This window comes from Thyridium curvatum, assembly GCF_004353045.1.
Source record: "Thyridium curvatum strain D216 chromosome Unknown NODE_43_length_354360_cov_84.162100, whole genome shotgun sequence".
In the NCBI taxonomy this organism is placed as follows: Eukaryota; Fungi; Ascomycota; class Sordariomycetes; order Thyridiales; family Thyridiaceae; genus Thyridium; species Thyridium curvatum.
In genome coordinates, this window is record NW_022156798.1 from 202,426 (window position 1) to 230,011 (window position 27,586).

A 27,586-nucleotide genomic window follows, 5' to 3' on the forward strand; every position below is an offset into this window, starting at 1 on the left:
AACTGATGGATACTTCAGGAGGGACATTTGTTACCCTCCTGTCAACTAATCCGACCATCATCTGCCAGAATCGACAGGCACCCGCTAGCCCAGTTGATGACGCTATGACACACAGGCCTTGAAAGCTGAATAGCTTGCCCTGCGACAATTGATTTGAAGCTGTTTTGCATTCTCGACTTCGCTTTGTCATACCAAGCTCATTTCGAGGCAGTCTACTTTCTCTCCTTGTATACTTTATACACAACAGATTACTGTCCACTGTTTCTTGTTGTTTGACCAGGTGGGCTGTTCCAATCCCGCCTGTTCTAACCGAAAAGCAAGGTCTACCAAGTTTCTCAGCATCAGCTTAATCAACTTATGAGTCTGAGAGCTGGCCGGCCAGCCAAGCCAGAGGTGCCATGAGCAAACCTCTGATGCGTATCCCGTATACGGAGGTTTTCCCGCCGCCTCACATCATCCCCTCCAGCGCAAAGACCTTTGACGGCGCCGTTGATGCGCTGAAGGAATTCTTGACGCATCCTTCTCCAAGAGGGCTTCCTGCTTCGACCGTCCTCCTTTCCGGTGCCGGGCTTTCGGTCGCGAGTGGGTTGGCAGATTACAGGGGCGTCAATGGGACCTACCGGGTCAATAAGACCTACCGGCCAATATGGTATCACGAGTTCGTCACAAGACATGAACACCGCAAACGATATTGGGCCAGGAGTTTCCTGGGCTGGACCACTCTGCAGAAAGGCCACCCCAACGCCGGTCACCTGGCCATACGAGATCTAGGCAAACTTGGCCTAGTTAGCAGCGTTATCACGCAAAACGTCGACTCATTTCACCCACGAGCCCACCCTGATGTACCAACCCTTGAATTGCACGGCTATCTACGCTCCACCGTCTGCACGTCATGTCGACATGAGTTCCCTAGAGATGTCTTTCAGGACGAACTGGCGAGGCTGAACCCGGAGTGGGCCGCTCTTCTCGCTCGAGCCGTCGCATCTGGCGCCCTTGAGAGCGAGAATCCCGATGAGCGACGAGCCAAAGGAATTCGGACGAATCCAGATGGCGATGTGGATGTACCCAACGCGCCATACACCACCTTCCGGTATCCACCCTGCCCGCGATGTCTGGCAGAACCTCCTGTACTAGCAGACGGCACCCGAGGCGTCGTCGAGGTGGATGCCGAGGGAGCTTGGAAGCCTCCAAGCAATGCGGGCATCCTGAAACCAAGTGTTGTCATGTTTGGTGAGAGCATAGCAGACCATGTCAAGCGTTCAGCGGAAGCGGCGATTGATGATGCGGGCAAGCTTCTTATTGCAGCTACTTCCCTGGCCACATATTCGGCGTGGAGGATCGCCAAGCGGGCCAAGGACCGTGGTATGCCGGTTGCTATACTCAACATCGGGGGAGTCAGGGGCGAGGATGTCTTCTTCGCAGGCTTAGACCCGCTACAGAAGGGGAGCCAAGGTGTTCGTGCAGAAATGCCCACTGAAAAGCTTCTGCCTGCTGTAGTCGAGGAGCTACGACGTGGTTCCTCAAACGACAGTACTATCCGCGATATTGCGACTCCTCTTGAGCGCGATGGTTCTGCCATGTTCAAGGATCTGTTGTCATAGACAAGCTAGACTCCCATTACTATGTCAAAAATCTGCAATAGAAACATCTTAAAAGAAGTTTGCGGTGCCTCTTGGCTTTGTAGGTAGTTGGGTCGAGGCGTCATCTCTGGTGGTCTCGGCTTTCGTTGCGCGGTCTTCGGTCGTTTTCTTGTCTTGTCTTTTTGAACCCTTTGTTGCGAAGTCTTCCCTCTCGATCTCCTTGAGGACTGTATCGAGCTTTTAGCATCTAGAAAAATCGGCGCTGGTGGAATACCGATGTCACGAACCTTGTTCCCATTCCAACTCCTTTTCCGGTTCATCCGTTCCCAGCATCCGCTCCACGTCTATCTTCTCACCCCGTTGTATTCTCTCGACCACTTCTCGCAGTAATTCGATCCGTACGTCGGACTGTCTTATGAAGGTCGCAAAGTCTTTCTTGAGCGTGATCATCTGAATTGACATGGATCCAATGAATAGGAAGATCACGATGAAGAAAGTGGCGGGGTTCCACTCCTTGGATCTTGTCTGTTTCGGCTTCTTGACAGCAACTGCTCCAGGTTGATGTTCTTTGCGAAACGCCTTAGGGAGCAGACCTTTCCAGAAGGAAGGTTGCGCAATCGTCGGAATCGAGCTGGAGAGGCGATTCTGCGAGGACGCAAGAGAGAGCGCTGGTGTAGCCGACAATGAGCGGACTGCTGTTGGCCGCCATGCCACTGAGCGCACAACAGCTCGTGACAACGCCATTGTTCCAACGTAGCTGGGTCCTATGCAGGGAGAAGGCCGTCAAGATTCAGCAAAGGTTCCGTGATGGACTGGCATGAAGTTGGGATCAAGCTAAAATTCAGTCCGATGGTCGGGGTTCAGCGCCACGCTTGCCGCCGTTGCAGGCTCCACTTGGCTCTCGCGCGTGCACCAGCGTTCGCCGTTGCCCTGCCAATGGACATACCCACTTTATCGCGGTAGAGCTGGTGGACCATCAACGATACCGGAAGTCTTTCAGCCTCATTTCACGCGACCATTAGCCAATGCCTTTTTGCTGCTTCTCGTCCTTGCTGCGCCTTCTTTGGAACTATCCTTCACGTTTTGGTCATGATATGAATAGGGATCATAACCATTAATGCTTACATGGCTTCACAAAACCCCCAAGCTGAAGCTGTGCGCACAGCCATAGGTTCTATATCGACATGTACCTCTGCAACAACTCTTGCGCTCAAGGAGCTTCTGCTGCCAAAAGAGCCACGCCCCGAGAATCAATCGACGACAGGGAGGCGCACAGCCGCCAAGGGTGCTGCCACCACGACTAACACGAGAACCCCGAGCGCGGCCAAGTCCCGGTCGAAGAAAGACAAGCCAAACGACTCCCCGAACAGCGCACTTTCAGATAAAGAGAAGGCAGTTTTGGCGACCGAGGTCGTGAATGCTATTCTGAAACTCCTCGCCGATGCGTCAAAGTCCGTGCCTGCGACGCCCGCTCGGCGCAGTCCCCAGGACGGAGAGCTTGTCCGAACAGTTGCGCGCAATGCGCTCCGGCGGTCGAATTCGGCGCCCATGACTCCCCTTCATGCGCGATCGCTTAACCGAGTCACGACATCTCCAGTCGCTGTTGCAAAGCAGGCTGCGAATTCAATTCCTTCGCCTTCGAACGGATGCCTCGCGGCCGTGGAATGCGGCCGAGTCGCTTTTACCGCCCTTCGGACATTGCAAAGCTCTGGCAAGGTCACACTCCCGGAGCTCCAGCTGGAGGCGGGAATGTCATCTTTCATCGGGAGATTGATAGGGCTCGGCATGCAAGAACAGGCAGTCAAGGAGCTCCGGGTCTTGAAACAACGATTGGACGGCGCGCCCAACACGACCAAGAAGACCGTAAAGGACACGGTCGCAGAAGGAGTTTCCTCAAGTCAGTCGATCGCAGAGATCATCAACTTTGAAACTGTCCCAGACTCCCAGCAGGGACTCTCGCTCGCCACTACGGCACAGTTGCAAGCACTTCGCGTGCTATCTACGCTGAAGAAGCCGTCCTTCATCGAAGCCGCCTTGCCGTTCCTGAAAGCGTCCAAGACATCGCCCCTGAGCCTGCTCCTGCAATCTGCAAACTTGAAAGGCTCTGACCGCGGAAAGATTGCCCGGCAGATAGAGAATCTGTCGCAGCTGGTTCTGTCACTAGCGCCGAGTATCGCAAGCAAGGATGACGGCCTGGCGGTCGAACCTCGGCTCAGTGTCTCACCGGTGGTTGCTCTGGAACTGCAGGTCATCGGGATCGAGGCAAGACTTCAATGGTGGGCACTGGCTAAGCACCAAGGAGATGTCGACAAAGATATCCTTTCTCCATTGTCGCGATGCCTGTCCGCTTACGTTCGTCGGTCGCGAGCGGAGAGGGCGTCTTACAAACTTTGCAACAAGTCTTTCGAACACATCATGAGCGTGGTACGGATCCATGATTTGCGACCATCATCGACATCGAAATCACCAATTGCCAGCATCAATCAGCTCCTGGCCTCTGTGGCACGTGAGGGTGGATATATCGAAGAGGCAATTGCCTCTGTCGAGAAACTCTACAATACTCTGGATCGAGACGAGGACTCAGCAGCTCGCCGTTGTTCTATAGCTGCGCAACTGCTCTCACTCCACCTGAAGCAACCTTCGCAGTACTTGAAGGACGAGACGTTGCTGAATGAGGTCCTGGAGGGGGTACAAGGGCCGCTCAAAGGCGACACAACGGAGCTGGAGGAGCTGCTCATGAATATCTGCCAGCTCCGGAAGTCGGCTATGAGCCTACTTATAAAGCGTGTTCAGGACGAGGCGAGTCCAGAACACTTGCTGGAGAGCCACAGACACCTCCTCGAAGCCTTTGTTTTTCACTGCCCCAGATTCTGCCTGAGATGGCTCGGCAAGCCCCCAGCATCGAAAAGCAGTACCAAGGACTTCCTCCGTTACGAGCAACGTCGACAGCTCTTATCCAAATCTATACATCATATTCTCGACTCTGCGCTAGTTGTCGCCAAACTCCATATTGACGAACGGAGGATCGTCTGGGCTCAGCTGGATTCAGTCCTCCAAGACTCGCTTACCCTGCTCGACTACATGGGAGACTCAAACACATCAACAACATCCACATCTTTTTACGTCAAGATATCCCACTTTTATTACCTACAATACAACACTCTCCGCCAACAGTCTACTGACCCGACAGATGTCGAGCCACTTCGGGCCCTTCGTAAATCTATTGACTGCATCAGGTATCGGTCAAGGCAGGAGAAAGAGAGGTCGCAGATCATTCAAAAGCTCGAGCGTATGGCCGAGCTTTGTAGATCTCTTGGGAGAGGCGCAGAAGCACTAGGCGCTTTGCAAGCTATTCGAAGCACTTTTGTCGAGGAGGGCGTGTTGAGAGAGATCGCCGAGAGCCTCAATACCCAGCCGCCTTCAGTAGCCTGGACCTCCAACATGAAATCTCTGGGCCTTTCACGAAGCCTGGCAGAGATTTCCAAATTGGAACAGGTTGCTGTCGACTGGACATCGGAATTGACCGAGCCGGAGAAGATCGCTGTGCTGGAGCATCAACTCCATTTTGAGTCCATGAGGCGGACGAGGAGTTCTCATCGACCGTCGTTGAGCGATGCAAACGTAGAAGCGCTGCTCCGAGCCTACTACCCGACACAGTTCCCTGTCAGAAGATACCGAACTCTTCTGCGCCTGCTCGCGACTAGTATGCAGGATCGAGACGTCATTGCCGACATCCAATCGCAAATCAACGCCACCCAAGGTTTGATCGAGAATCAGGACCTCGGAGATGACTCTTCACTGAGGAGTTACCTGCCTCATTATCAGAACCTCTACACAAGTCTCACGGGTCTCATTGCAGGGTTCCCACAGCTCGCAACATTAGAGGAATGCCTCGCTACCTGGACAGATCTGGTCGAAGCTCATGCATCAGAGGAGGATCTCAACAAATACCTTGATGGGCCTTCTGACCTCCTTGCCCACCTACAATCAGTTGCCGACTTCACACGCACGATGGGTCATGAGACTATCTTGACGAAAGTGTTGGGGCTGTCAGCCAAGATCAGCAAGGTACTGTCGGACTCGACCCAAGAAGGTCTCGACCTAAAGTACAAGTCTCATCTGGCCACGCATTACGTTGCAATCGGAGAGAGCGCCCGGGCACAGGACATCCTGAACTCAGGCAAACAGACACACAGCCTTAACGATGTCTCTCTTGAGACAAGACTAGGTTTCCATCTCTCATTCGCCGAATACTTTATTGCCGTCGGTGAAACAGCCGAGGCCGAGGTTCATTTGGAACAGGCTTGCCAGGCAAATCACGATACTCAAACCCGAGCGCGACTTTCAAGGGGTCAGAGGAAGGCTTTGGTCGCTCAGGCATCCTTTCTTCAATCGCTAGCAAGTCTCAAAAAGGGCGACTCTCACCACGCCTTGCTAGTAGCCCGAAATGGCGTAAAGATTCTATTCCAAGAATGGTCCAAACTCGAGAAAGATCGTCAGTCCGACTCTACAATTGACGCATCTCTGTCCGAAGATCAACAAGGATTAAACGAGACCAGTCAGACCGATCTGGAGCAACCACAGGAGTGTTCTATGTCTCCTGATGAAGTGTGCTCGCCAGCTTTCTGGGCATTATTCTACCCGCTTTTCCGAAGCCTTTCATCCCTTTCGACTCTATACGCTCACATGGGTATGTTTCAAGAGACCTTGTACTATGCCGAGCAGGCAAACAAGATTGCAAATTCGACGGGATCATCGATCTACATTGCAAGCTCTGAGGCGTGGCTGGGATCGGTGTGGCTCAAGGCCGCCAAACCAGACAAGTCTCTCTCTTTTCTGAACGCTGCTAGATCAAACCTGGAAGAGGCGAACTTTTCCTCCCAGATCGCCACTATTGCTCGCGACATGGGTGTCATGTTTGGCAAGTTGCAGGATTCAAAGGCTGAGGCGGAGATGATGCAGAAGGCGCAGAGCATCATGGTCTCTGTGGTCGAAAACATGGCAAAGGTGGTTCAAGATGACCAATCCGTTTTGGAGACCAAGATGGCAAGAATGACCCTGAAGGAGAAACCGGCCAGAGAAGCTCGCAAGCCTCGAATCCCGGCTCAGCGCAAGCCAGCGACAAAAGCGACCAAAGCCAAGACCAAAACGACTGCCGCACAGTTCCAACAACCACCTACTTCGGAGAACCTGGCAGTTTTGGCCCTCAACTCCACGATCATGGTTCAGAAGCTTTCTTCTTGCGTAAAGCAAAGGGACTGGGATGCGGCCAAGGCAATCGTGCAGACGATGGAAGGCTTACCGCCCAGTTCGCTAAGTACCGTCTCGGGCAAAGTTGCGAGAGCTTCATACCTTCTTGGATATAGCATCGATCAGATGGCTCGAGACGCAGTCTTCTCTGTCATCCAGGATTCAACCCTTTCCTTCCCCGCAGTCGCCAGCTCGGGCGGAGATAGATACGGCCGACTCTCGTTGACGAAGCAGTCTCCCGCCGGGAAAACACGAGCCCCAAGCACGTCGCAGACCAGAGACAGCGCCAAGGAGGCCGGCCTTCCCGGATTCCTGGAAAGCTTGAGGGAAGCCCAGGAATGTCTCCTGGAGGCCCATTCCATAGCCTCGGTCAAGGGAGATGCTGGTCAACTTCATCGAATCTCGGGTATGCTCCAGAATGCAGTCGTGCTTATATCGGCTGCCTGCTCCGCCAAGCCCAGACTGATGAGCCACCCGGGCTTTGCAACATGCATCGTTGAGATGGCGAGAAATATGACCTGGAGGAGAGAGCGGAAAGTTCTCCTTTTGGAAAAAGCACCGGCCAAGACGGAGGGCTTAGATTGGCCTACTGCCACGGCTTCACTCGACGCAAGGCGGTCTAGCCTAGGCTTCTCTTCGGACGTGAACCGCTTCCAGCATGACTTCATCGACATCATACCCAAGGATTGGAGTGTTGTCTCTATTTCTCTGAGCGAGAACAAACACGACTTGTACATCACGAGATTACAAGCGACACAGAGCCCCTTTGTGCTTCGGCTTCCTCTGGAGCGGGCTAGCTCCCGAGATGCGGACAACGAAGTCTTCAATTTCCAGCAAGGACGCTCCGAGCTACTGGATATTATCGAGAAAGCGAATGCTAGTTGTCATGATGCACGGGACATGTCTGTCAAGGGAGCCAAGTCATCTTGGTGGGCAGAGCGTGAAGCACTAGATGAGCGACTGAAGGACCTGCTGGTCAACGTTGAGCAGATATGGCTTGGGGGCTTCAAGGGCATTTTCTCGCAACAGCCACGGCGCGCCGATCTGCATGCCAAGTTTCAAAAAGGATTCCAGAAGATCTTGGACAAGCACCTCCCTTCCCGGCGACAGGTTCGTGGAAGGAGAACCAAGGCCGCGTCAGCGCCCAAGGTCTCGTTGGACCCCAGAATTCTGGATCTCTTCGTCGGGCTTGGTGATGTCACCGTCCCGGACTGTGACCTCGACGACGCCTTGAACGACCTGCTCTACTTCGTCGTTGACATTCTGCAATTCCACGGCGAGCGTAACGCGTACGACGAGATCGACTTCGACTCGATGGTTGTCGAGACGTTTGACGAGCTCCACTCGTACCACTCCGCCATCAATAATAGCGCCGAGCCGGCAGGACGCTCGCACACTATTCTCGTCCTCGACAAGGCTCTCCACGTCTTCCCCTGGGAGTCATTGCCTTGCATGCAGGGTCAGGCGGTGTCGCGGGTACCTTCGCTGGCATGTCTCAGGCGCCTGATTCTTGATCAGCAGCAGCAGGCTTCCAGTGCCAACACCACGGAGGATTCGGTGGTCCAACAGGATATGTCACTGGCCAGCCAGCCTAGTGGGCACCATGTGTCGCTGACATCGGGAACCTACATCCTGAACCCGTCGGTGGACCTCAAGACGACGCAGGCCACCTTTGACAAACCGCTTGCGTCGGCTCTGTGCCCCGGCTGGAAGCGCATCGTGGCTCGCGAGCCGTCCGAGGCCGACTTCGAGGCCGCCCTCACCGAGCGAGATGTCCTCCTCTACTTTGGCCACGGCAGCGGCGCGCAGTACATCCGCGGCCGCACCATACGGCGGCTCGACAAGTGCCGCGCCGCGGTCCTGCTCATGGGCTGCTCGTCGGCCAGCCTCGTCTACAATGGCGACTTTGAGGTGTACGGCCCGGCGTGGAACTACATGATGGCGGGGTGCCCGGCCGTCGTGGGCACGCTGTGGGACGTCACGGACAGGGACATCGACCGCCTCGCCGGCAGGCTGTTTGAGGAGTGGGGCCTGCTCGCCAGGGGCACCTTTGCGGAGAAGCAGAGCAAGAGTGGTGGTGGTGCCAAGGGCCGACGGGCGGCCAAGGCTGTGGATGATGCAACAGCAGCAGAGGCCGAGGGCGCAGAGGACGCATCGCTCGTCGAGGCTGTGACCAAGGCCCGCGATGCGTGCCGCTTCAAGTACCTCACCGCCGCCGCGGTGTGCGTCTATGGCATCCCGGTGTTTATCACTCGGGATTCGTGAAAAGGTGAACGTGGCGGTTTGATGGTGGTGCTTTTGGTTGTTGTACATAACCTGCCTTTGCGGAGGGTGGGGAAAGGGGTCGTCAGGGCCCTCTTTGAGCATTTTGATCACGATTATACGGCCATGGATAGAAATGCATTGGGGGGAATTTTTGCGTTATACAGAGAGGAGAAGAGAGGGGGGAGAAGACCCGAGAGAAGGGCCATAGCAGTCAGTGTGTTACTACTTCGCCCCCGTCAGGATAAAGGAGCATCAGGATTGGGTGATGGATGGAGTTTGGTTGTACGATACCCCGATTAGAGGAGGATTGCAAAAGTCTATAGACATCTGGGGACTAGGAGCATGAGCAATTATTTGCCACGGTTTGACAGTTTTTTTGGCCTTTGTGAGGAACAGTCATATGGGGTTGTCGGATCTCCGATATGCGCCGTCTCTCCCTTGCTGGATGAGAGCTTGAAGGCTTAGAACGGGCCAAGAGTGGTTTGGTTTTCCCAATCCGAGTGCTTGCTTTCTTTCCTTGGGCGTTAGTAGAGCCTTGGGACACAACGGCCGTGCGGAGGAACATTGGCCTACAAAAGAGAGATTGTGATGTAAGCCTGACATCGTTGGTAGAAAGTGTTGCATCGTAGCAAGATGTCTCTCTCCTTGTTGCCGCCTTTAGCACCGTGGAAACTCGGGACTGTCGTTCACTGGGCCTTGGGCACGTCAAGAGAGCGCGTCCACGTGTGCACAGTGTCGAGCATTGCCCGAAGCAGCATGGGGGTTTTTAATTTGGTTCGGTGATGGATTCCGATACGTGAGGGCTTTCTTGTCTTTTACGAGGGGAGCGGGAAACAATCCAGGGATGCCACATAGTGTAGCAGCAAAAAGGGTTTCTTTTCTTTGGTTGCGAGAGGGCAAGGTATGCACAACGCACACGCACACGCACACCACCCACCGCATATTACCACGGCGGTTCGCGATCATCTTAGCGCAGCTCATATATGGTGGTATACTGCAGATCTGCACGAGCCCTCGTGTGCAGTGTGGGTGTATGCGTGTGTGTGTGTGTGTGTGTGTATGTGTGTCGAGCGAGTGCCAACGAGAGGGAGAAAAGCGACCCCAGCGCGGGATGATTTCTGTCATGCTTGAGATTGAGTGCAGACAGGGGCAGCGGCGGCGGTAAGGCGCTCCCGAATGGGTATGGGGATCCCATTCTTTTGGACCTCCATAATACCCTATTCGCTACCGGTGCAGTTGAGGCCTCGAGAGAGCTCACGGAAGAGCCAGTTGCCATATGAGGCTGGTGGAGACTAGGTGGATAGTTGAGATGGACAGACAGAGAGTCGGACAGGAAGGGGAGGGGCCGGGGCGGGACAGCTTCTGTTTCGTTTCCATGCATGTTTCCAGGCAGAGAGCCGGCGATTTAGCCCGGTGGTTTCTCCCAAATGGAGGATACAGTTGCGTGCAGTCAATATCGAGGATCCAGCCCACCACCAACCACCCTTGCGCGTCCTTGTTGGTCGACCTGGGAGGGATGACTATTGAGGCGTGTATGCTTGGTCGCCACGGGCCGATTGCGAAGGGATTTCTTGCACAGAGGGTTCCTAGAGGCAACTGTCATATGCGGTAGAACACACCGGGTTCCTGGCAGTAAATCCGTCGCACAAGTAGGGTCAGGGATCCAAAGTTGGCATCTGGATAGGTCACTGATCCTTGCCATCGACCCCGATCGGGCCATAGATCGCCAACCCACAGTCGCACAACACACAAGTGGTCGAAGGGCGGAGAGTTGTCAGAGGCTTCTCTACAAGTAAAGTTCAGGGATCACTTGATCCGGGTAGAGGTCGTAGCCTCTGTGGTGAAACTTGAAACGATGACCTGGCAGGTCATCGCCGCCGCATCAGTGTCGATCCTGTGGACCCCCCCGATATAAATCTCAACGGCTGAATGGTTTGGAAGAGGGGCACTGCGACTCAGTAGAGTTGACCGCGTGCGAGCGATGTGACCTTGAAGTTTGGTACACTCGCGCGCCGCGGGGGCAAGCGTGCCACGGCGTGCTTCTGCAAGGGTAGCTCTGGAGGTGCTTGCTGACTGACTTCATTCCTCGAGATCATGCTCAGAGCAGTCGACCCTCCAACAGGGGCATCTCGGTCAGGCTCTGCAGTCTGCCAAGGGAACCAGTCAGGGAGGATGGCCAGCCAGAGAGTTGATGGGGTGCTGTCGGCCATTCCAGGTTTCCCCCTCAAGCATCGGGGGGCTGCATAAATGCTACCCCAGTCCAGTACCTAGGCCAAGAGGCCACCCACTCTCTGCGGAGTGTGTGTGTATATACGACGTAGGTCAGGACGAGCAAGAAGACGGACGGCAGGCGGGGTGAGCGGAACTGGGGAAGCGAGGGCTCGGCAGCAGAGAAATCTCCGACTTGTGCAGGAAGGCAAACAAGCAGCGCTGCGATGGGGTACGGCTCGGAGAGGCCCAGCCGGTGGAAGGCGATGAAGCGTCATCGCCCCAGCTTACCAACCACTCTGTAAGGCGCGTAGGGCAGAGTTGATCACCCTTCGAGTGTGACTGGGTTGGCCAAGGGCCGGAAAGAACCGCGTCGTGTCGCTATAAGCATAAAGTGAGCACTTACCTGGGCAGTATGTCTGCGACGGGTGAGGGATGGCGCCTGATTATGATTAGGTGCATTATCAAAGAAGGATTCTTCCAGAAGCATGACTCTATCCGTCCATCCATGGCGACACACCAATTGTTTATGACTGATTTCTTTGGACAACCCCGGATACCAGCAGCAGCATATCGTCATTTGTCAGATCTCAGCAGCATTTCCCCTCTCCGTGCATATGCTTACACGGACGATGGAACAGGTCGGCCCGGAGAGAAAGGCCTCCCTCCCGAAGGAACATTTGAAGGTGATGACTGGTCCACATCTGCCCAGCAGGAGCACTGAGGTGAGGTACCAACCAGCCAGCCTGAGGCTTGTTCAAAATCGATCCCATGAGAGTACGGAGTAGGTATCAGGTCACTACTTGTACGAACCTAGTTTCACTGACTCCTAGGTGCATGCCCGTCGTGCCCGCGTCTCCCGTCCACCAACCGACTCGATACCCCAGTCTCAGACTCAGAATTCCTCAATCCCAGTTGACTAGTGACTCCATCCCCAGTCACCGGTCCTCATCTCAGCCCTTGATCGACATGCGCCGGGTCCCTCAGGCTTCATTTCTTGGTCCTCGAGCCAATCCACCGAGCTTTTCTCCATTGTTTCCCCTACGATGATATTGAAGGAGGTTGTTGAGGATCCATCACGCCCTGGACGCGGTTCATATCCTTATTTGCCCAGAATAGGGTTTCGCTAGCCTGGTTCCGAGATTGATCTGAGCGGGTCGTGGTCTTTGACAGGAGAACAAAATACGCCGAGTGGGCAGGCCCAAATGAAGCGATGCTCGTTGACCAGCCCGGCGGTGGCGGCAGGCCGGAAGCTTGGCCGGTCGACTTGACGCTCGCTAATCATCTACAAGTAGGTAAATGTCTGAGATACAAGTACTTGTAGGTAGGTAGAATCTGAGCGCGCCCCATGCCTTGTTTCGCCCACCTTAGCCAGATGAAAATGGACCAAGAGGGTCCGTCCGCCGTGGTAAACATGTCCCACTGCCAATCGGCGGGTGCGCGTTTGTGGCCATTTGGTTTGGACCTCGGTCTATGGCTGTACGGGCACATCGTGGAGCAGCATTCTCCCAAGTTCCCAACGTCTTCCTTTCACCTGGTGCAGTCCCTCAACCTCGCAGACAGAGAGCCTCACGGTGAATAGTTACGCATCCAACATGCTCTACGACGAAGTGAGCCGGACTCTTGCTGTGCAGGGTCTATCAAGCATGGCCGCTTCTTCTCACCCTTCACCCTTGGTTAGCCGGCCGGTGCGCTTCTCATATTTGGCACTCATATCTCGGTGCAGGTGCAGGATACATATACACTCTTATTCTTATATCATGCTTCAGGCACAAGAGTTGGTCGCTATAATAACGCAGTTCAACCGAGACAGATTACAGGCTCTTCTCTGGCTCTATGCCACAACTTTCGGGGATGACTCGGGATATTGACTAACAGGGACTTATCGGCGCACGCACACGCATGGCATGGTCGACTAACGAAGCTCTCCGTTGCAACTTGCAGTAGTTGGCAGTACCCAAAAAAAGCAAAGCAAAGCAAAGCAAAGCAAAGCAGAGCAAAAAAACCAGCCAACCTTGGCTGACTTGCTTTTAGCGCAATGGAGTTCGCCTAGTCCGTTCTGCGTATGGATCTGGTATGGGGAGATGTCGAGGTAAGCATGACCAACCATGGGCCCAGGACCAGCTAGCGACATGGCTATGGCATTAGTCGACAGAGACCTCTCCACATGCTTTGGGAAATAGGCGCCGTGTCAGTGGTCCTCCTCGTTGGGGGTGGATTCGGAGGCCACGAGTTGCCTGCGAACGGTCTCATCAGTTCCTCTCGAGACGACTCCAGCTGGGCACACCGTGACGACGGACGAGAAGCCGGGGTGGAACCCAGTTCGTCACGCATCTCCTTGTAGGTAGGCGCTGTGGCTTTGGTGCTTTGTACCAGTAGAACCTCTCTGCTCTGTGAGAGACATTCCCTCCCCATGTCACCGGATCACGGTAGACGGGGCGCCGCCGGGAAGGCCAAACTCTACTCTGGCGCCCATGATGGAGATGCATCGTCATGCTATGCACCCAAAATTTTAAGCGCAGACCAGCGCCTCCTTCTCGACTACGAATTGGAAGTCGTGCCACATATTGCAGCCCCTCTTGGTCAGCTTGCATTTGAGTGTCGTCTCCCTGCGATCGCAGGCATAATCAATGCTCTGACAAGTGCTACCTCTCCGGGATGGGATGGCTCGGGCAGCACCGTTGGACGTCCTACATGCCTCGCTCAGCAGCGAGCGGCTTTGCTTCCAAGCCAGCGCTGGCTTGTGATGCAACGGTCAATCATGCTGTTGGTGATACAAATCTCCGCTGTCCGACTACTGCAAACTGCGAGAGACCGGACGGGCGACACTGCAGACAGGCGACGGGGCGCACAGGTCTGCAGTTTTCACGAGACGTCACAGGCTGCGCGCGACAGCCAGCCTGCCGTGCGACTTTGGAGATGGGAAAATTCGGGGTACCCCATGTGGAGAAAGGGGGGGCGGCCGCGACCTGACCTGGGGTCATGAGTGTGGTTGAAGTGGTGAGGGTAGATAACGAGAGGTCCCTGGGTAATAAACGATGGACGAGGCCATAGGACAAGTAGCTGCAACGACAGAGACAGACAGGGCCTTGTTATTAAGCATCAATGCTCTTGTGGTTCGCCCAGTGCCACCCTCAGATCTGATCTGCATTGCTCGATTGTAACTTGTATTCGGACCAGAGGGGCCCAGACCCTCCATTCTTCACATCATCACGGCGCCAAACCGTGGAGGGTAAAAAGAGGATACACACCTTCTCGCTCGGAGCCACACACCCCCAGTTCTTCTTGTCAATTGTCAGTCTTTGCCAGTCTTTGCCAGTCTCGTCTCCCACCCACGCGCGCACAGCAAGAAGAAGCAATGCACGCAAGCAAACGCATGCTTCACACATACATAAGGTAGTCTACCAGTACCACCTTAGCCTACCCGTCCTGGTGCGGTGGTGCTGTGGGCAATCTTAATCGCCTCCGATTTCCTCGTCATTCCGCCTGGTTGGCTTGTTCTCTCTCCCCTGCCATACCATCTCCTACTTTTCATCCATCTTGGGCAACTCTCTTCCTCTTCTCCCATTCTCTCCCTCGCCCTCGCCCTCTCTCTCTGCCCTTCTGTCTTCTCGTACCCCACATCTGGATCGGGGCCTAGCAACAAGCCTCAACCCACACACCCCCATACGAGGCGCAGAGGGGAAAAAAAAGGGCGCCCCAGCTCGCCTTGACTACCTCGTAGTCGACAATCCGCTAGCCAAAGCACACTAGAACATCGGGGGAGAGAGTCTAAGACCAAACCCCAGCCCGTTTTTGGCCCCTCCACACATCTTTCTTCTCTCTTCCTTACCTCACCACCACGACTACAGCCCGTCTCGTCCACCGCTGCGCTTCCCGTCGCGCTGTACACCCTCGCCGCTCCTGATCTCGACCCTGGACCCGGCATTGGGACTCCCCAAGACCCCGAGCCAGCTTGCCGAGACAAGCTGCGTATCCCTCCCAAGTCCCAGTGTGGCCCGTGTCTCCCTCCTCGGCCACCACAGCATAGAGTCACACTCCCCGTCCGACCCGGCCCGGACGATGCGGCCTTTGTCTTGCGACTCCCGCTGCACATCAACACCTCTCACCGTGACACAGTGAATCCGTTTCGAGTCGAGGGGGGCCCATCAGCATCTTGGGCGTCGCCTGTCTGGGCAGTCGCTCCTCCTCCTTCCGTCCCGGCTGCACGCCTTTCTTCCCCCATATAACTCACCGCCCGTGGAGCACCCGCTCGAACCCGCGCTTCTCCCGACGCCATGTCTTCTGCTCTCTCCGAGATTGACGTGAAGACACTTCCGGCCCTTGATCTCGATGTTTCGCCTCATGGTGGTGGCCCCGACACGGAAGCCGACCCAGCGCATCACGACCCAACAAGCCTGGATGCCTTCTCCATGGAGACCCCCACTGACGGTCTTGGCCCGACCACGGGTGCTCATGGCCTGATGGATGCCTCATTTGGAGACTTTCAATTTCCTTACCATGGCATGGACGAGGAAGCTACCATCGTCGCCCTCCCCGACGGCAATAGCCCAGACCTGTTCGGCTCTCACGGCCATGCCTTGGACACCCTTCCAGATCACTCAGAAGCCGCCACGTCGGTAGCCGCCCACCTGAACAAGTTCAGTGACCACCAGAACGACCAGAGAAGAGAGAGCATCGATGCGTCCGAAGACGGCAGCCCGGACAGTATGAATCCTGGTGTGAATCCTCTAGAGGAACCTTTGTCGGACGAGTTCGGTCTCACACACGCACCCGGAGACGGGACGGACCTCGGAGGGAAGACTAAGGAAGACAAGTTGGACGCCACCCCCGCCTGGAGCGAGCTGAAGACCAAGGCCGGCAAGGAGAGAAAGCGGCTGCCTCTAGCATGTATCGCGTGCCGGAGGAAGAAGATCCGATGCTCCGGCGAGAAACCAGCATGCAAGCACTGCCTCCGTTCTCGGATTCCCTGCGTCTACAAGGTGACTGCACGGAAGGCCGCGCCGCGAACAGACTACATGGCCATGCTCGATAGGCGGTTGAAGCGCATGGAGGACAGGATCATCAAGATCGTGCCCAAGGCCGAACAGGATAACATAGCGTCCTCGGTGACCAGAGCTGTCGTCAAGCCCGCCATCCCGGGCACTCTGGTGACAGGAAAGTCGTCAACCAAGAAGCGGGGGGTCGATGAGGCCTTTGGGCCTGACCTCGACCACTGGGCTCGAGCCCCTGCCAAAAACAGGCTGAGCACGGCGGGAAAGCCGCAGACCCTCATCACACAAGAGTCGGAGGAAAGCAAGCTCCTCCAAGAAGGCGTAGAAGCCCTGCCCTCAAAGGAAATCCAGGAGCATCTCGCCGAGGTCTACTTTGAGAACATCTATGGACAGGCGTACCACATCCTGCACAAACCGAGCTATATGCGGAAATTGAGGTATGTCCAGAATCTTTGCGCGCAAAATTCGCGCGTATTCTCCGCTCGCCTTTGCTAATGCTTTAACAACATAGAACGGGCACTCTTCCGCCGGTTCTCATCCTCTCCGTCTGCGCCATCTCGGCCCGATTCTCCACGCATCCTAAGCTCAACACCAGCCCCAACTTCCTCCGCGGCGAAGAATGGGCGTCTCACGCACGCGACATAGTGATGCGGAGATACGAATGGCCAAACATCACCATACTGACATGCCTTCTCATCTTGGGCCTCCACGAATTTGGTACTTGCCATGGTGGGAGGAGTTGGGCGCTGGGTGGACAAGCGATTCGCATGGCCTTCGCTCTGCAGCTCCACAAGGACCTCGAGTACGATCCTCAGCCGCTTTCGTCGAGAGACCCTCTTAGTTTTGTGGACAGAGAAATTCGCCGGAGGACCATGTGGGCTTGCTTTCTCATGGACCGCTTCAACTCATCAGGCACCGACCGTCCAACCTTTATGAAGGAGGAGACGATCAAGATCCCGCTGCCCATCAAGGAGAAGCAGTTCCAGCTCGACATGCCGGGCCCAACGGAGACTCTCCAGGGACAGGTACTGTTCCCTGGTGCCGCCGACGACGACAATCTCGCTGTCGAGGCCAAAGAGAACATGGGTGTAGCAGCCTACATGATCAAAGCTATCGCAGTCTGGGGCCGTGTCATCAATTACCTCAGCCAAGGCGGCAAGGAGCTGGATCCTCATCCGATGTGGAGTCCCGAGTCTGGCTACTCTAACCTCGTCAAGCAGACAGACGAAATGTTGTCCACCCTGCCCGATACGTTGACGTACACAAAGGACAATCTACACCAGCACGATACAGACGGGATGGCGAATCAGTTCCTTTTTCTCCACATCGCCATCCAACAGAATATCCTATTCATGAACCGGTTTGCCGTCTCGTCGCCTAATGGTCAGTCGCAACAGGACGTACCCAAGTCATTTGTGACCAAGGCCGGTGCCAAGGCATTCGGCGCCGCAAACCGCATCTCGGAGCTTCTCGCGGAAGCAGAGTCGTACCTGATAGCGGCTCCGTTCGTTGGCTACTGTGCCTTCCTCTCGAGTACCGTGCACATCTTCGGTATCTTCTCCGGTAACCCGGCCATGGAAGCCACTTCGAAGCGTAACCTGGCCACCAACGTCAAGTTCCTGTCCAAGATGAAGCGATATTGGGGCATGTTCCACTTCATGTCGGAGAATCTGCGAGAGCAATACCGATCCTGTGCCGACGCCGCGAGGCAGGGCAACAACCCCGCCAGCGAGAGCGCCGCGTCGCCCATCTTCCAGTACGGAGACTGGTTCGACCGCTATCCTCACGGCGTGTCGCATTCGGACTTTTTGGACCCCGCGCAGTACCAGAAGAAGGAGAGGGGAGACGACGCAGTCCTGGAGCAGAAGCCGGAGCTTCACACGGTGGAGGAGTTCTTCACTACGCTGTCGCCTCGCAGTGCCGAGGGCAAAGACCCCAGCGCGGCGCGGCCGGCCATGCCCAAGCGCAAACCCGTTGTCAAAAAGGCGGCCAGCGCCGCTGTTGCGAGAAGCGAAACGCAGCAGCTGGACCACCTCAGCCAGGCCGGGTCGGAGCAGCACATCCAGCCCCAGCTGCGGCGGAGGGCCTATTCGACATCGCTGGGCGGCCAGACGAGCGGGCCGACCAACTTCAACCCCCTGACGATACCCCACTCGCAGACCGGGACCTCGTACCACGCGCTGTCGCCCATCAGCCCCGTCGCCATGAACCAGTTCGGCCATCCCTCGGGGCCGTTCTACTCGCCGGAGCTAATGACGCTGTCCCTGGCGCACCCGGCCAACGGCCTCCTGCCGCAGCTCGACCGGCAGCTCGTGTTTGGCGCGTACGCCGGCATGGACCCGTCCTCCATCGGCGGCGGCCAGAGCGTGCTGGACGGCATGGGCTGGGACGGCATGCCGGAGGGGGCGCACGCCGCCGCGGGGGGCGGGCGCCGGGCCAACGGCAGCGTCAGCGAGGGCCCACAACAGGCCGGCGGCGGTGGCAGGGCCGGGGCAGGGCCCGAGGGCGTGGACACGCTGCACCCGTTTGGCGGCGGGCACCACGGGCAGGAGGCGTCGTCGGCGTGGTTCATGCCGTTCAACATGGACCCGCCCGAGATCGGGCAGGACACGGGGCCCGGCCTGGGCAACCTGGACCAGTTCGCCAACATGTTTGGCGGGGCGGGCATGTCGACCCCCGGAGGCGGGGCCGGGGGCATGGGGGGCCTGCACCACACCGGCGGTCACTGAGATGTCTTGTCATCTTGGGGGGAGGGGGTCTCATTGGTGGCTCGCGGTGGTGGTGGGAGGTGGTTTTGTGGCGTGTTGCATACCTGCAAGGAAGAGGAAGGGGGTTAGGCAGGCAGCTGGGTTGGACAGATCGTTGGTTGTGCTGCGTGTGTGTGTGCGTGTGTGTGTGTGTATGTGGATTGTTTACCCAGTCACGCAACCGGTTGGCGCCCATACGTACGTGGGAAGGGAACACGTGTATGTCATGATCATGTACTGGAAGGTGGGAGGTTGGGGAGGATGGCCGTTGGAGCGAAATCGGCCCAGAAGATCTCGAAAAAGGAGGAGACGTGAGAGGAACGGCCCAGTATGAGAGATGGCAGGGCTGCCGGGTGGTGTATCCTCTTGACTATATTGGATATATCGGTGTAAATCGGGGGTTTGGATGGGTAGGGATGGGAACTCTCTTGGTCAAATTATTCAAGATACCAGATACGCGTGTGCCAAAACAGCAAATTTTAAAAACAACCTTTTGTCTCAAAAAGATTTTGAAGCTTTTGTTCTGCCCAGTCGATATCTTCGGGTAAAAGTGATAAAAGGGTCCTTTCTGCATTTCTCAAGTCTATTAAGGGTATATCGATACACAGCGGACAGCTATTCCAACTACAAGTCCATCCAACAGCCCCCCCATCTGTCCAGATTGTTCACGCGGCGCTCTTCTTGCCCTTGGATCTCTTGCGCTTCTTCTTACCGCCCTCATCCTTGTCACGGCCTGACGACGATGCCTCAGCCTTGCCCTTGCCCTTTCCGCCGTCGCCGTCGCCGAAGCCAAACGTGGGGCCCGTGGCCTCGTACTCGGCGCCAAAGTTGTCGCGGCGCCACTGGCGCAGGCGGGCCTTCTTGCCCAGCTTCTTGCGGTCGCGGCGCTTCTTCTCGGCGTCGCGCCAGGTCGCGAGCTTCTTGAGGCCGGCGAACTCGTTGAGCGCGGCGTCCGAGGGCGCGAGCAGGATGTCGCGGGCCGTGAGGCCAAAGGACTGCGGGCTCGTCTCGCGGTAGCGGAAGCCCGACGCCGAGGCGCCGGCGGCGGAGGAAGAAGGGCCGGCGAGCGCCGAGGGGGCGTCGAGCTCCATGCGCGCGTCGACGAGGGCCTCGATCTTGGCGCGCTCCTGGCGGGCCGCGCGCTTGGCGTCCGCGCGGTCCTTCTTGTGGTCCTTGGACGTCTTGCGCTTCTTGGAGGGCCGGTCGTCGTCCTCCTCCTCTTCTTCCTCCTCGTCCGGACCGTCTTGGCCGGCCTCCTCATCCGAGAGGGTGATGTTGGGCCGGGCCTCCTCTTCCTCAAAGTCGGGGACCAGGTCCTTGATGTCGATGTCGTCGTCCCACTTTGGTTTTCTGGGCTTCTTCTTCCCAGCCTCGGCTCCGTCGTCGTCCGAATCCATTCCCGCATCAGCCGCAGCGTAATAGTTGTCGCCAAACCGGCGGTTCATCTCCTGTTCCCACTTGTCATTCTCCCAAGCGTCGTCTAGAAGTCCCGCCCATTCTTCCTCGTTGAGCTGCTTGCCACTGAGACCGGCAGCTTGTTTGATCTTCTTCAGCTTCTCCTCTGCCTCCTCGACCTTCAGCTTGCGCAATCGAGCACGCTCCTCGTGTCTCTCTCGCTTCTCGGCCTCCTTCCTCTCCTTCTCCAACTCTCTCTGCCGTTGACGGCCCGTCTTCTCCTCGCGACGGACCGACTTGGCCGCAGTGATACTTCTCGAGTATGACCTGAGGACCTCGTTGCTCTTGTCCGGATCTTCGAAGCGCAGGTTGTAAGCTGCCTCGAATTCATCAGCCCGATCATCGGGCTCGCCCTCATCCGACTCGAAGGCCTCCCACTTGGATCCAGACTCAGCCCAAGATCTCGACGCCATGAAATTTGAGAGGTAGAGTTCCGGGTCCTTGTCGGCATTTTTGACATCGAGTTCGGTGAGTTGGACCTTGGCAGCTCGGGACGGGTGCACATGGTTCTCACCAAGGGCCTCGCCCTCCTTCGGCTCCTTCCGCTTGATGAATCCGTCATCGTCGCTGTCTGCGTCCGAGTCGCCCTCGGCCGCTGCATTGATTTCAGCCAGAAGGGTCTGCTTCACCGCGTCTTGCTCCTGGGCATACGTCTTGGGTTTTTGGTCGTCCTCGTCAGCCCCAGTGTCGCCAGCCATGTACCTCTCCCGATGGTAATCTCGCAGGAAGACAGGCTTTTCCTTCTTCTCCTTTGGCTCGGCAGTGTCGTCTTCCTCTGGAGGCTTGTAGAATGTGGACTCCTTGTCGTAAATTCGAGGGTCCTTCTTCTTGATGGCCTCTAGTGCCGCAGACATCTGAGCATTGAGCTCCTCGGTGAGAAGGAAGGCCTCTTCGTCCTCGTCTTCGTCGTCTGAAGAGTCGGATTCGCTGTCTGAGCCGGCCGCATTGCCATTGGCTTGGTCTCTACCATATTTCTCTTCCACTTTGGCGAGTGTCAGTTACGAAAGAAAATAAGGCTTAACGAAAGCCGGAGAGGACAAGGTAGTCTCACATTTCTGTCGCTCTTCTCTCTTCTTGTTATGTTCAAACCTCCGTGCGTACTCCTCGTTGATCTTGAAAGATGAGGAGTCATCTGCCAGCTGGGCACCGCCATCCTCAGAGTCCTCATCGCTGCTCGACCCGGCATCGTCGAAAAGGCTCTGTTTGCCGCCCATCTTTGAAGTAGTGGCGGGGTCTCGCCGGGCTATGCTGCTATTCTCAACATGATCAAGAGCATCTTCGTTGCTGCTGCTGCTCGAAGGAGCCTTGTCCTTGGAACGCCGTGGCATTTTGCCTGCTGTAAGTGTTTTTCTGCGAGTGCTCGAAGCTGTGGTTTTTGCACGGGCGGGTTGGCGCTCGGGCTGGCAGGTTTGCGGATTGGCTTTCAGGGACCCAAAAAGCGAAGAAGGCTCTGTCGAAACTTTTTAGTGGGACGGCGATAAGATTGAGGGACCGAGATACCTGAGGTACTTACCAGACACATGCAGTCAGCTGCTGGCCACTTGCACTACGGAGTAGTTGAGTGTACTGATTCAGAATCCTTCAGACGGGTCGCGGCAGAACTCGGCGGCCGAGGAAAGGATGACGATCCCCTCTTTTAGGCTAACTGGAGCTGGCTTAGCGCCATCTCCGTTTGTGGCTGGTCTGTGCTGGTGCGGTTGGTGACATGAATCTATCTGGTATGCCTGCGAGCTTTCCCTGCCTATCACGTCACTCCTCCCCGAGGCAGCAAGATAGATACTCATCTCGTCAAGCTCTGCGACTCACGATCTGCGACTTTTCCCATACAGCACACAAGAGCGACCTCAAAGGCCAGCAATATATCCAAGCCACCAGAGGCCGATAGCCTACATCCATAGTACCCTTCTCCGGCAACTCCACGCCACTCGAAACGATCACCATGGCCGACTCGGGCGCCGCTCCTAATAAGCCCAGCAGCAGCGTCAAGCTGGTTCTGCTCGGTGAGGCGGCCGTTGGCAAGGTCCGTGAATGCGCCTCAGATGCCCCTGCCCGATAGAACCATAAGCTAACGCACAGGTGCAGTCGTCTCTCGTCCTGCGCTTCGTCAACAACGATTTCCAGGAGAATAAGGAACCCACTATTGGTGGTGAGTAGCTGGAGATATCCTTCCCGGACATGCTTGCCGTTGAATTCGGCCTGACTTGTTGCGTCCCACAGCTGCATTCCTCACTCAGAAATGCAACCTCCCCTCAAGGACCATCAAATTCGAGATCTGGGATACGGCAGGACAGGAACGCTTCGCCTCGCTGGCCCCGATGTATTACCGAAATGCCCAAGCCGCCCTTGTCGTTTACGATTTGACCAAGCCGACGTCTCTCATCAAGGCAAAACACTGGGTCGCCGAGCTACAGAGACAGGCCTCGCCTGGTATTGTCATCGCGCTCGTTGGCAACAAGCTCGACCTGACGAACGATGGCGCCGGTTCCGCCGATTCCGAGAGTGGCGGAGCCGAGCCGGCCGATGACTCCGGTGACGCCCGCAAGGTGACTACAGAAGAGGCCAAGTCGTACGCTGAGGAAGAGAGCTTGTTGTTCTTTGAGACGAGTGCTAAGACTGGCCTCAACGTAACGGAAGTATTCACGGCCATCGCAAATGCCATCCCCGAGACGTCGCTCAAGAGCTCGAGGGGCGTCGGCGCATCTCAGAACGCAAGCCGGGGTGGTGACGACCAGAGGGTGAACTTGACCGGCCCGAGGGACCAGGGAGCCAAGGAGGGATGCGCTTGCTAGAGGGCGCAGAGACGATACCCTCCTCTTCTGCTGTTGTTTTCGCTGCATTATGCGTCTTATGAGGGGTCATCGGAAGAGCCGCTAGGAAGGTCACCCCGGAGTCAATGGTATTTACTTGCTTACTGTGGTCTTTTCTTTCTTGAAGCTTGATGTTCTGCTCCCGAATACATTGCGTTTCTGAGCGATTTTCTATCCTCCAGCAATTCGGGGTGATCTAAGGCTTGCCCAGAGAGACGGCGTCCTCTTTTGTTTTTGACAAAGGCATTGTTTAGTCAACTCGAACGCTACTCGGCATAACAATAAGAATATGTTGTCTTTATATGAGTGTCGCCTTTTCCTACCAACCCATCAATGAGGATTCAGGGCGCTCCTTTTGCGGCCGATAGTAACATTGTTGGTGGCCAAATGACCATATGTTTGTCGTGTAAATAAGGTGCGACCTTCCCAAAGTTTTGTACTTGCACAAGACGGTGGTATGTAGGTAGGTAGTGGGGCAACAATTGGACAGTTCCCTTCCAGGCACTGCTTGAAGGTGTGCGTCACTAACTATATACCGTAGATAGCTGGAGCGCTAGACAATTTGCCTTTGGATTTTGATTAGAACAACGCCAGCAGCAATCTCCACTAATACAGAACCCGCCCCAGGCTAATTTTTCTGTCGTGCGCGCATGCTGCACGCCGTGAATGCATCCACCCTTCAACCTTCTGGCTCACTTTCCCGTCAACGTGTCGCTCACCTCTGGCACACATCATGGCCAGATAGATATGGAACGGACGGAATCCTAGAAAGGGCGTCTGCAGCACTTCCAACCCTTCCTCTGCCTTGAGCAAGTCTACGCGTCCTCTTTCTCGAAGGCGCGTGTGCCAGATGAGCCCTGTCATTCAAGTGGCCCTCCTACCTGTTGAAAATGGCGACTCCTTGGTCGCTCACGCCTGAGGAGGCGGACCTTATCAGGTAAATATGCTCTTCCAATCTTCCAGTGCTGTACTCTGGGCTGCATGCTGACGATCCCGCAGGTCATTGACAGAGGATGAGATTCCGACAAAGTTGCGCTGCGCTATCTGCAGCAGACTTGCTGTTAACGCCTTCAAACTGCCATGCTGCGAACAACTGATTGACGATGATTGTAGGTTCTATTCTCTTCTACCTCCTCGAAATCTTGGCCGTGATGCTGACACGACGCCTAGGCCACAAAACCCTCCCTTCGACCTGTCCTGTGTGCGAGCACACCCCTCTTTCTGCTGATGACTGCAATCCGAACAAGGCGATGCGATCAACCATCAAGGTCTTTGTCAAGACGGAGTTGAGAAAGAGAGATGTTCTCCGGGCCAAGGAAAACAAAGAGACAACTCCGATGACGCCTGCCGAGGCCAAGGAAACCCCTGACGCGCCAGCACCTGCCGTGGTAGCTTCGACCGATGAGACATCGGCAGCTGATGTAAAAGTCACCACAACGGAGCCGCAGAACGGAATCGAACCCACAGTTCCGGAAGGCGACGATAGGGAGTCTACTATTGCTGCGGGAGGAGACGAGCGCGCCACTGGAGACGACGTAAGTTGCCTGCCCTGCGCCCCTTTGGAATGAAATCAAAAGGTCTAACATTCAGTAGGTACCGCCCGACACTGACGGGCTCGCTACAGACGACGTCCCAGATAACCAACTTGCTAAGCGGGATGATGATGCCGTTGCAAACACTGGAGGTGACGGGCTTCAAGAGGCAGAGGAACAACCGGACGCCAATCTTGGTGCTGGAGACCAGCAAGGGCCGAATACCTCTGGCGGCCCCGGGTTCGATACTTCAAACGGGGCCTTCCCTACTATGAACTTCGGCGACTTCAATCAGATGCAGCAGCAGCAGATGATGATGATGAATGGCATGATGCCTAATTCCTTCAACTTCTCGATGATGGGTGAGTGACCCCTCCGAGTCGATACCCACGAACTATGCTGATCAGATTCCCAGGAATGGACCCCATGATGCAAAATATGTTTATGAACGGGGGCTTTGGCGCACAAGGCATGGGCATGAACGGCATGAACAGCATGAACGGCATGAACATGATGGGAGGCGGTTTCAACAGTGGCATGGGCAATGGGCAACAGTCATGGAATGTCGGCCAAGATAATTTCAATCCTCCAAATGCTTCTGGCATGGGCAATGGTGATTATGGGTCGTATAACTCAGGCTACCATACAGGATACAATCAACAAGGTAACTTTGGGCCCCAGAACCACTTCAACCAGTCTCGCGGCTATGGCCGCTATAGGGGGAGAGGCCGAGGCTATTACGGCGGCTACGGCCGTGGAGGCTACAACAATTTCGGACCGGGCGCCAACTACCAGGACCAGGCATATACGCAGCAGCAACATATGGGCACCATGCAGCACGACAACCATCCTGCCGTTGAGCAGCAAGGTGGTGGACAGCAAGCCGCCGACACCGACGAGTTTGGCAGGGCTAAGCGCCAGGACTCGCACCCGGGAGATGCCGATGCTCCAAACGAAGGCCAACAAGGAACTCTTACATCTGCCGGAGAAGGCGGCCCAGGAGCTGACGCTAACCATGACGAGTCTGCTCCTGCCCAAGCCCGTGACACTACGTCCACTGAGCCTCACCAAGGTGATCAAGAGCATGGGCCCGAGGATCATGGTACGCAACCAATCTCAACTATTGACATGTCGCAAGGCCGGGAAGCTGGTAACTTCACGTCTGCGAATGGCCCCCATATGGCAGGCCCAGGCCAGTTTCACCGTGGCATCCACGGGCAGGGACCCTCTGGTCAGTTCAGCAACTCTGGCCGACCGGCTCCAGATGTCCCGATCAACGCCCCTTCGGGACCCAAGGCCATGCGCCAAGGACTTCCAAACACTAGTCTACTCCATCTTCGTGCCCGCGGATATCAAGTTGGAGATTCGCGCACCCCAGGCCTGAATACTAACCAAGGTGGGATACAGAGTCCGTCAGATAGCCGGCCAGGCTCGAGTCACTCTCTCGAGACTTCGAAGCTACAGAATCCCGGCCACCAGGAAGAGCTGGGACGTAATCCTGGACGTGGGAGAGGCCGCTGGCACCAGGATCAGGACGCCGAGCGATCGAGGTCGCATTCTTTCAGAGACAGCCGAAACGGGAGCGTTAGCCGCGACCCTAGCCGAGATCGTAAAGAGAGCCACCGCCACCGGACAGAGTCCGTTGCAAGCGACGGCCGCGATGATGACGACTCTCAACGACGCAGCAGGCACCGCAGCTCGCGGAAACATCATGGCTACGAAGGCGAAGATGAGGAACTGAGATCCGCTAAATCGCGAGAGGACAAATACGATGATCGGTCGCGCTCGCAATCGCCAGGCGAGTCGAGGCGCTCAAGCCATCGGAGTAGGAGAGACCGGGACTACGAGAAGCGCCGGGATAAGGGTGGGGAGCGAGACAGCGATCGTGAGCATCGCCGGAAATCGCACTCGCATAGGGAGCGCGAGCGTGATCGGGAACGAGACCGTGATCGTGACAGAGACCGAGACAGGGATCGTGACAGAGACCGCGAGCGCGACCGGGCGAAGGATAGAGACCGAGACCGGGAGCGGAGACGAGAAAAGGACCGTGATCGCGAGCGTGACCGGGACCGGGACCGAGACGGGGATCGGGATCGCGACAGAGAGCACCGCCACCGCAGTAGCCGCAAGGCCTCTGAAGCACCGACGGCCGAGCACGATGCGCCTACGGGCCCCAGGTCGGGCGGTGGGAGAGTATCCGAAATCAGGGGTGGGGAGTCACGCTCACGCGAGCCTTCCGAGCCGAGTCGCCGTTCCTCACAGACGCCCAAGCCGACCTCCGGCATGGATCCTCATGCGGCTGAGCGCGAGAAGAGAAACAGGGAGCGGCTGGCTGCTGAAGTGCACAAACTCGCGAGCATGGGGAGTTTTACGGGTAGCAAGCGCGGCCGCGATGAGTCCGACGACGGCAGACGGAGCCGGCGAAAGGGCCGCCGAGGCGAGGCTTTGTCCACGGACGACATGAATGAGAGGCTGCGGCGGGGCGAGGCCGAGAGGGAAGGGGATCGCCGCTGAGGTGTATGTATCTTTGGAGTCTAAGCTCCACGACGATGGAGCCATCACCAGCGGTCACTCATCAGTCTACTCTTCCCCTATCAGTGAGGGATATGGCTCTAGAAAATCTATGGCCGCCGATGTCTACCCTCCGCACTGGATGTCGTTTCGATATTCCTCATGTATCAGTGTATCACTAGGAAGCTAGAGTATGCAAGAAAGGGCGTTATATGGCCTGCAGCCACAATCATTGAC

At 56.3% G+C, this 27,586-nt stretch overlaps 8 protein-coding genes across 8 annotated transcripts; 6 read left to right on the forward strand and 2 right to left on the reverse strand.

Moving 5' to 3' along the window:
• Positions 1-398: 398 nt before the first annotated feature.
• On the forward strand, positions 399-1,601 carry E0L32_007220 (uncharacterized protein; the record flags this gene model as incomplete). Its single annotated transcript, XM_031141940.1, has 1 exon — positions 399-1,601. One exon carries the CDS (start codon positions 399-401, stop codon positions 1,599-1,601), a length of 1,203 nt encoding a protein of 400 aa, XP_030993816.1.
• Positions 1,602-1,649: 48 nt separating this feature from the next.
• On the reverse strand, positions 1,650-2,324 carry E0L32_007221 (uncharacterized protein; the record flags this gene model as incomplete). The annotated part of the gene is made up of 2 exons (XM_031141941.1): positions 1,650-1,807; positions 1,868-2,324. The coding sequence occupies 2 exons, from the start codon at positions 2,322-2,324 to the stop codon at positions 1,650-1,652; spliced, it is 615 nt and encodes a 204-aa protein (XP_030993817.1).
• Positions 2,325-2,705: 381 nt separating this feature from the next.
• On the forward strand, positions 2,706-9,095 carry E0L32_007222 (uncharacterized protein; the record flags this gene model as incomplete). Its single annotated transcript, XM_031141942.1, has 1 exon — positions 2,706-9,095. One exon carries the CDS (start codon positions 2,706-2,708, stop codon positions 9,093-9,095), a length of 6,390 nt encoding a protein of 2,129 aa, XP_030993818.1.
• Positions 9,096-13,470: 4,375 nt separating this feature from the next.
• E0L32_007223 (uncharacterized protein) lies at positions 13,471-15,532 on the forward strand (the record flags this gene model as incomplete). The annotated part of the gene is made up of 3 exons (XM_031141943.1): positions 13,471-13,643; positions 13,683-14,057; positions 15,028-15,532. The coding sequence occupies 3 exons, from the start codon at positions 13,471-13,473 to the stop codon at positions 15,530-15,532; spliced, it is 1,053 nt and encodes a 350-aa protein (XP_030993819.1).
• Positions 15,533-15,580: 48 nt separating this feature from the next.
• On the forward strand, positions 15,581-19,026 carry E0L32_007224 (uncharacterized protein; the record flags this gene model as incomplete). The annotated part of the gene is made up of 2 exons (XM_031141944.1): positions 15,581-16,734; positions 16,809-19,026. The coding sequence occupies 2 exons, from the start codon at positions 15,581-15,583 to the stop codon at positions 19,024-19,026; spliced, it is 3,372 nt and encodes a 1,123-aa protein (XP_030993820.1).
• Positions 19,027-19,709: 683 nt separating this feature from the next.
• On the reverse strand, positions 19,710-21,827 carry E0L32_007225 (uncharacterized protein; the record flags this gene model as incomplete). Its single annotated transcript, XM_031141945.1, has 2 exons — positions 19,710-21,481; positions 21,551-21,827. The coding sequence occupies 2 exons, from the start codon at positions 21,825-21,827 to the stop codon at positions 19,710-19,712; spliced, it is 2,049 nt and encodes a 682-aa protein (XP_030993821.1).
• A 611-nt stretch (positions 21,828-22,438) lies between these two features.
• On the forward strand, positions 22,439-23,288 carry E0L32_007226 (uncharacterized protein; the record flags this gene model as incomplete). The annotated part of the gene is made up of 3 exons (XM_031141947.1): positions 22,439-22,519; positions 22,576-22,645; positions 22,717-23,288. The coding sequence occupies 3 exons, from the start codon at positions 22,439-22,441 to the stop codon at positions 23,286-23,288; spliced, it is 723 nt and encodes a 240-aa protein (XP_030993822.1).
• Positions 23,289-24,196: 908 nt separating this feature from the next.
• E0L32_007227 (uncharacterized protein) lies at positions 24,197-27,352 on the forward strand (the record flags this gene model as incomplete). The annotated part of the gene is made up of 5 exons (XM_031141948.1): positions 24,197-24,243; positions 24,306-24,415; positions 24,477-24,841; positions 24,900-25,200; positions 25,254-27,352. The coding sequence occupies 5 exons, from the start codon at positions 24,197-24,199 to the stop codon at positions 27,350-27,352; spliced, it is 2,922 nt and encodes a 973-aa protein (XP_030993823.1).
• Positions 27,353-27,586: the final 234 nt, after the last annotated feature.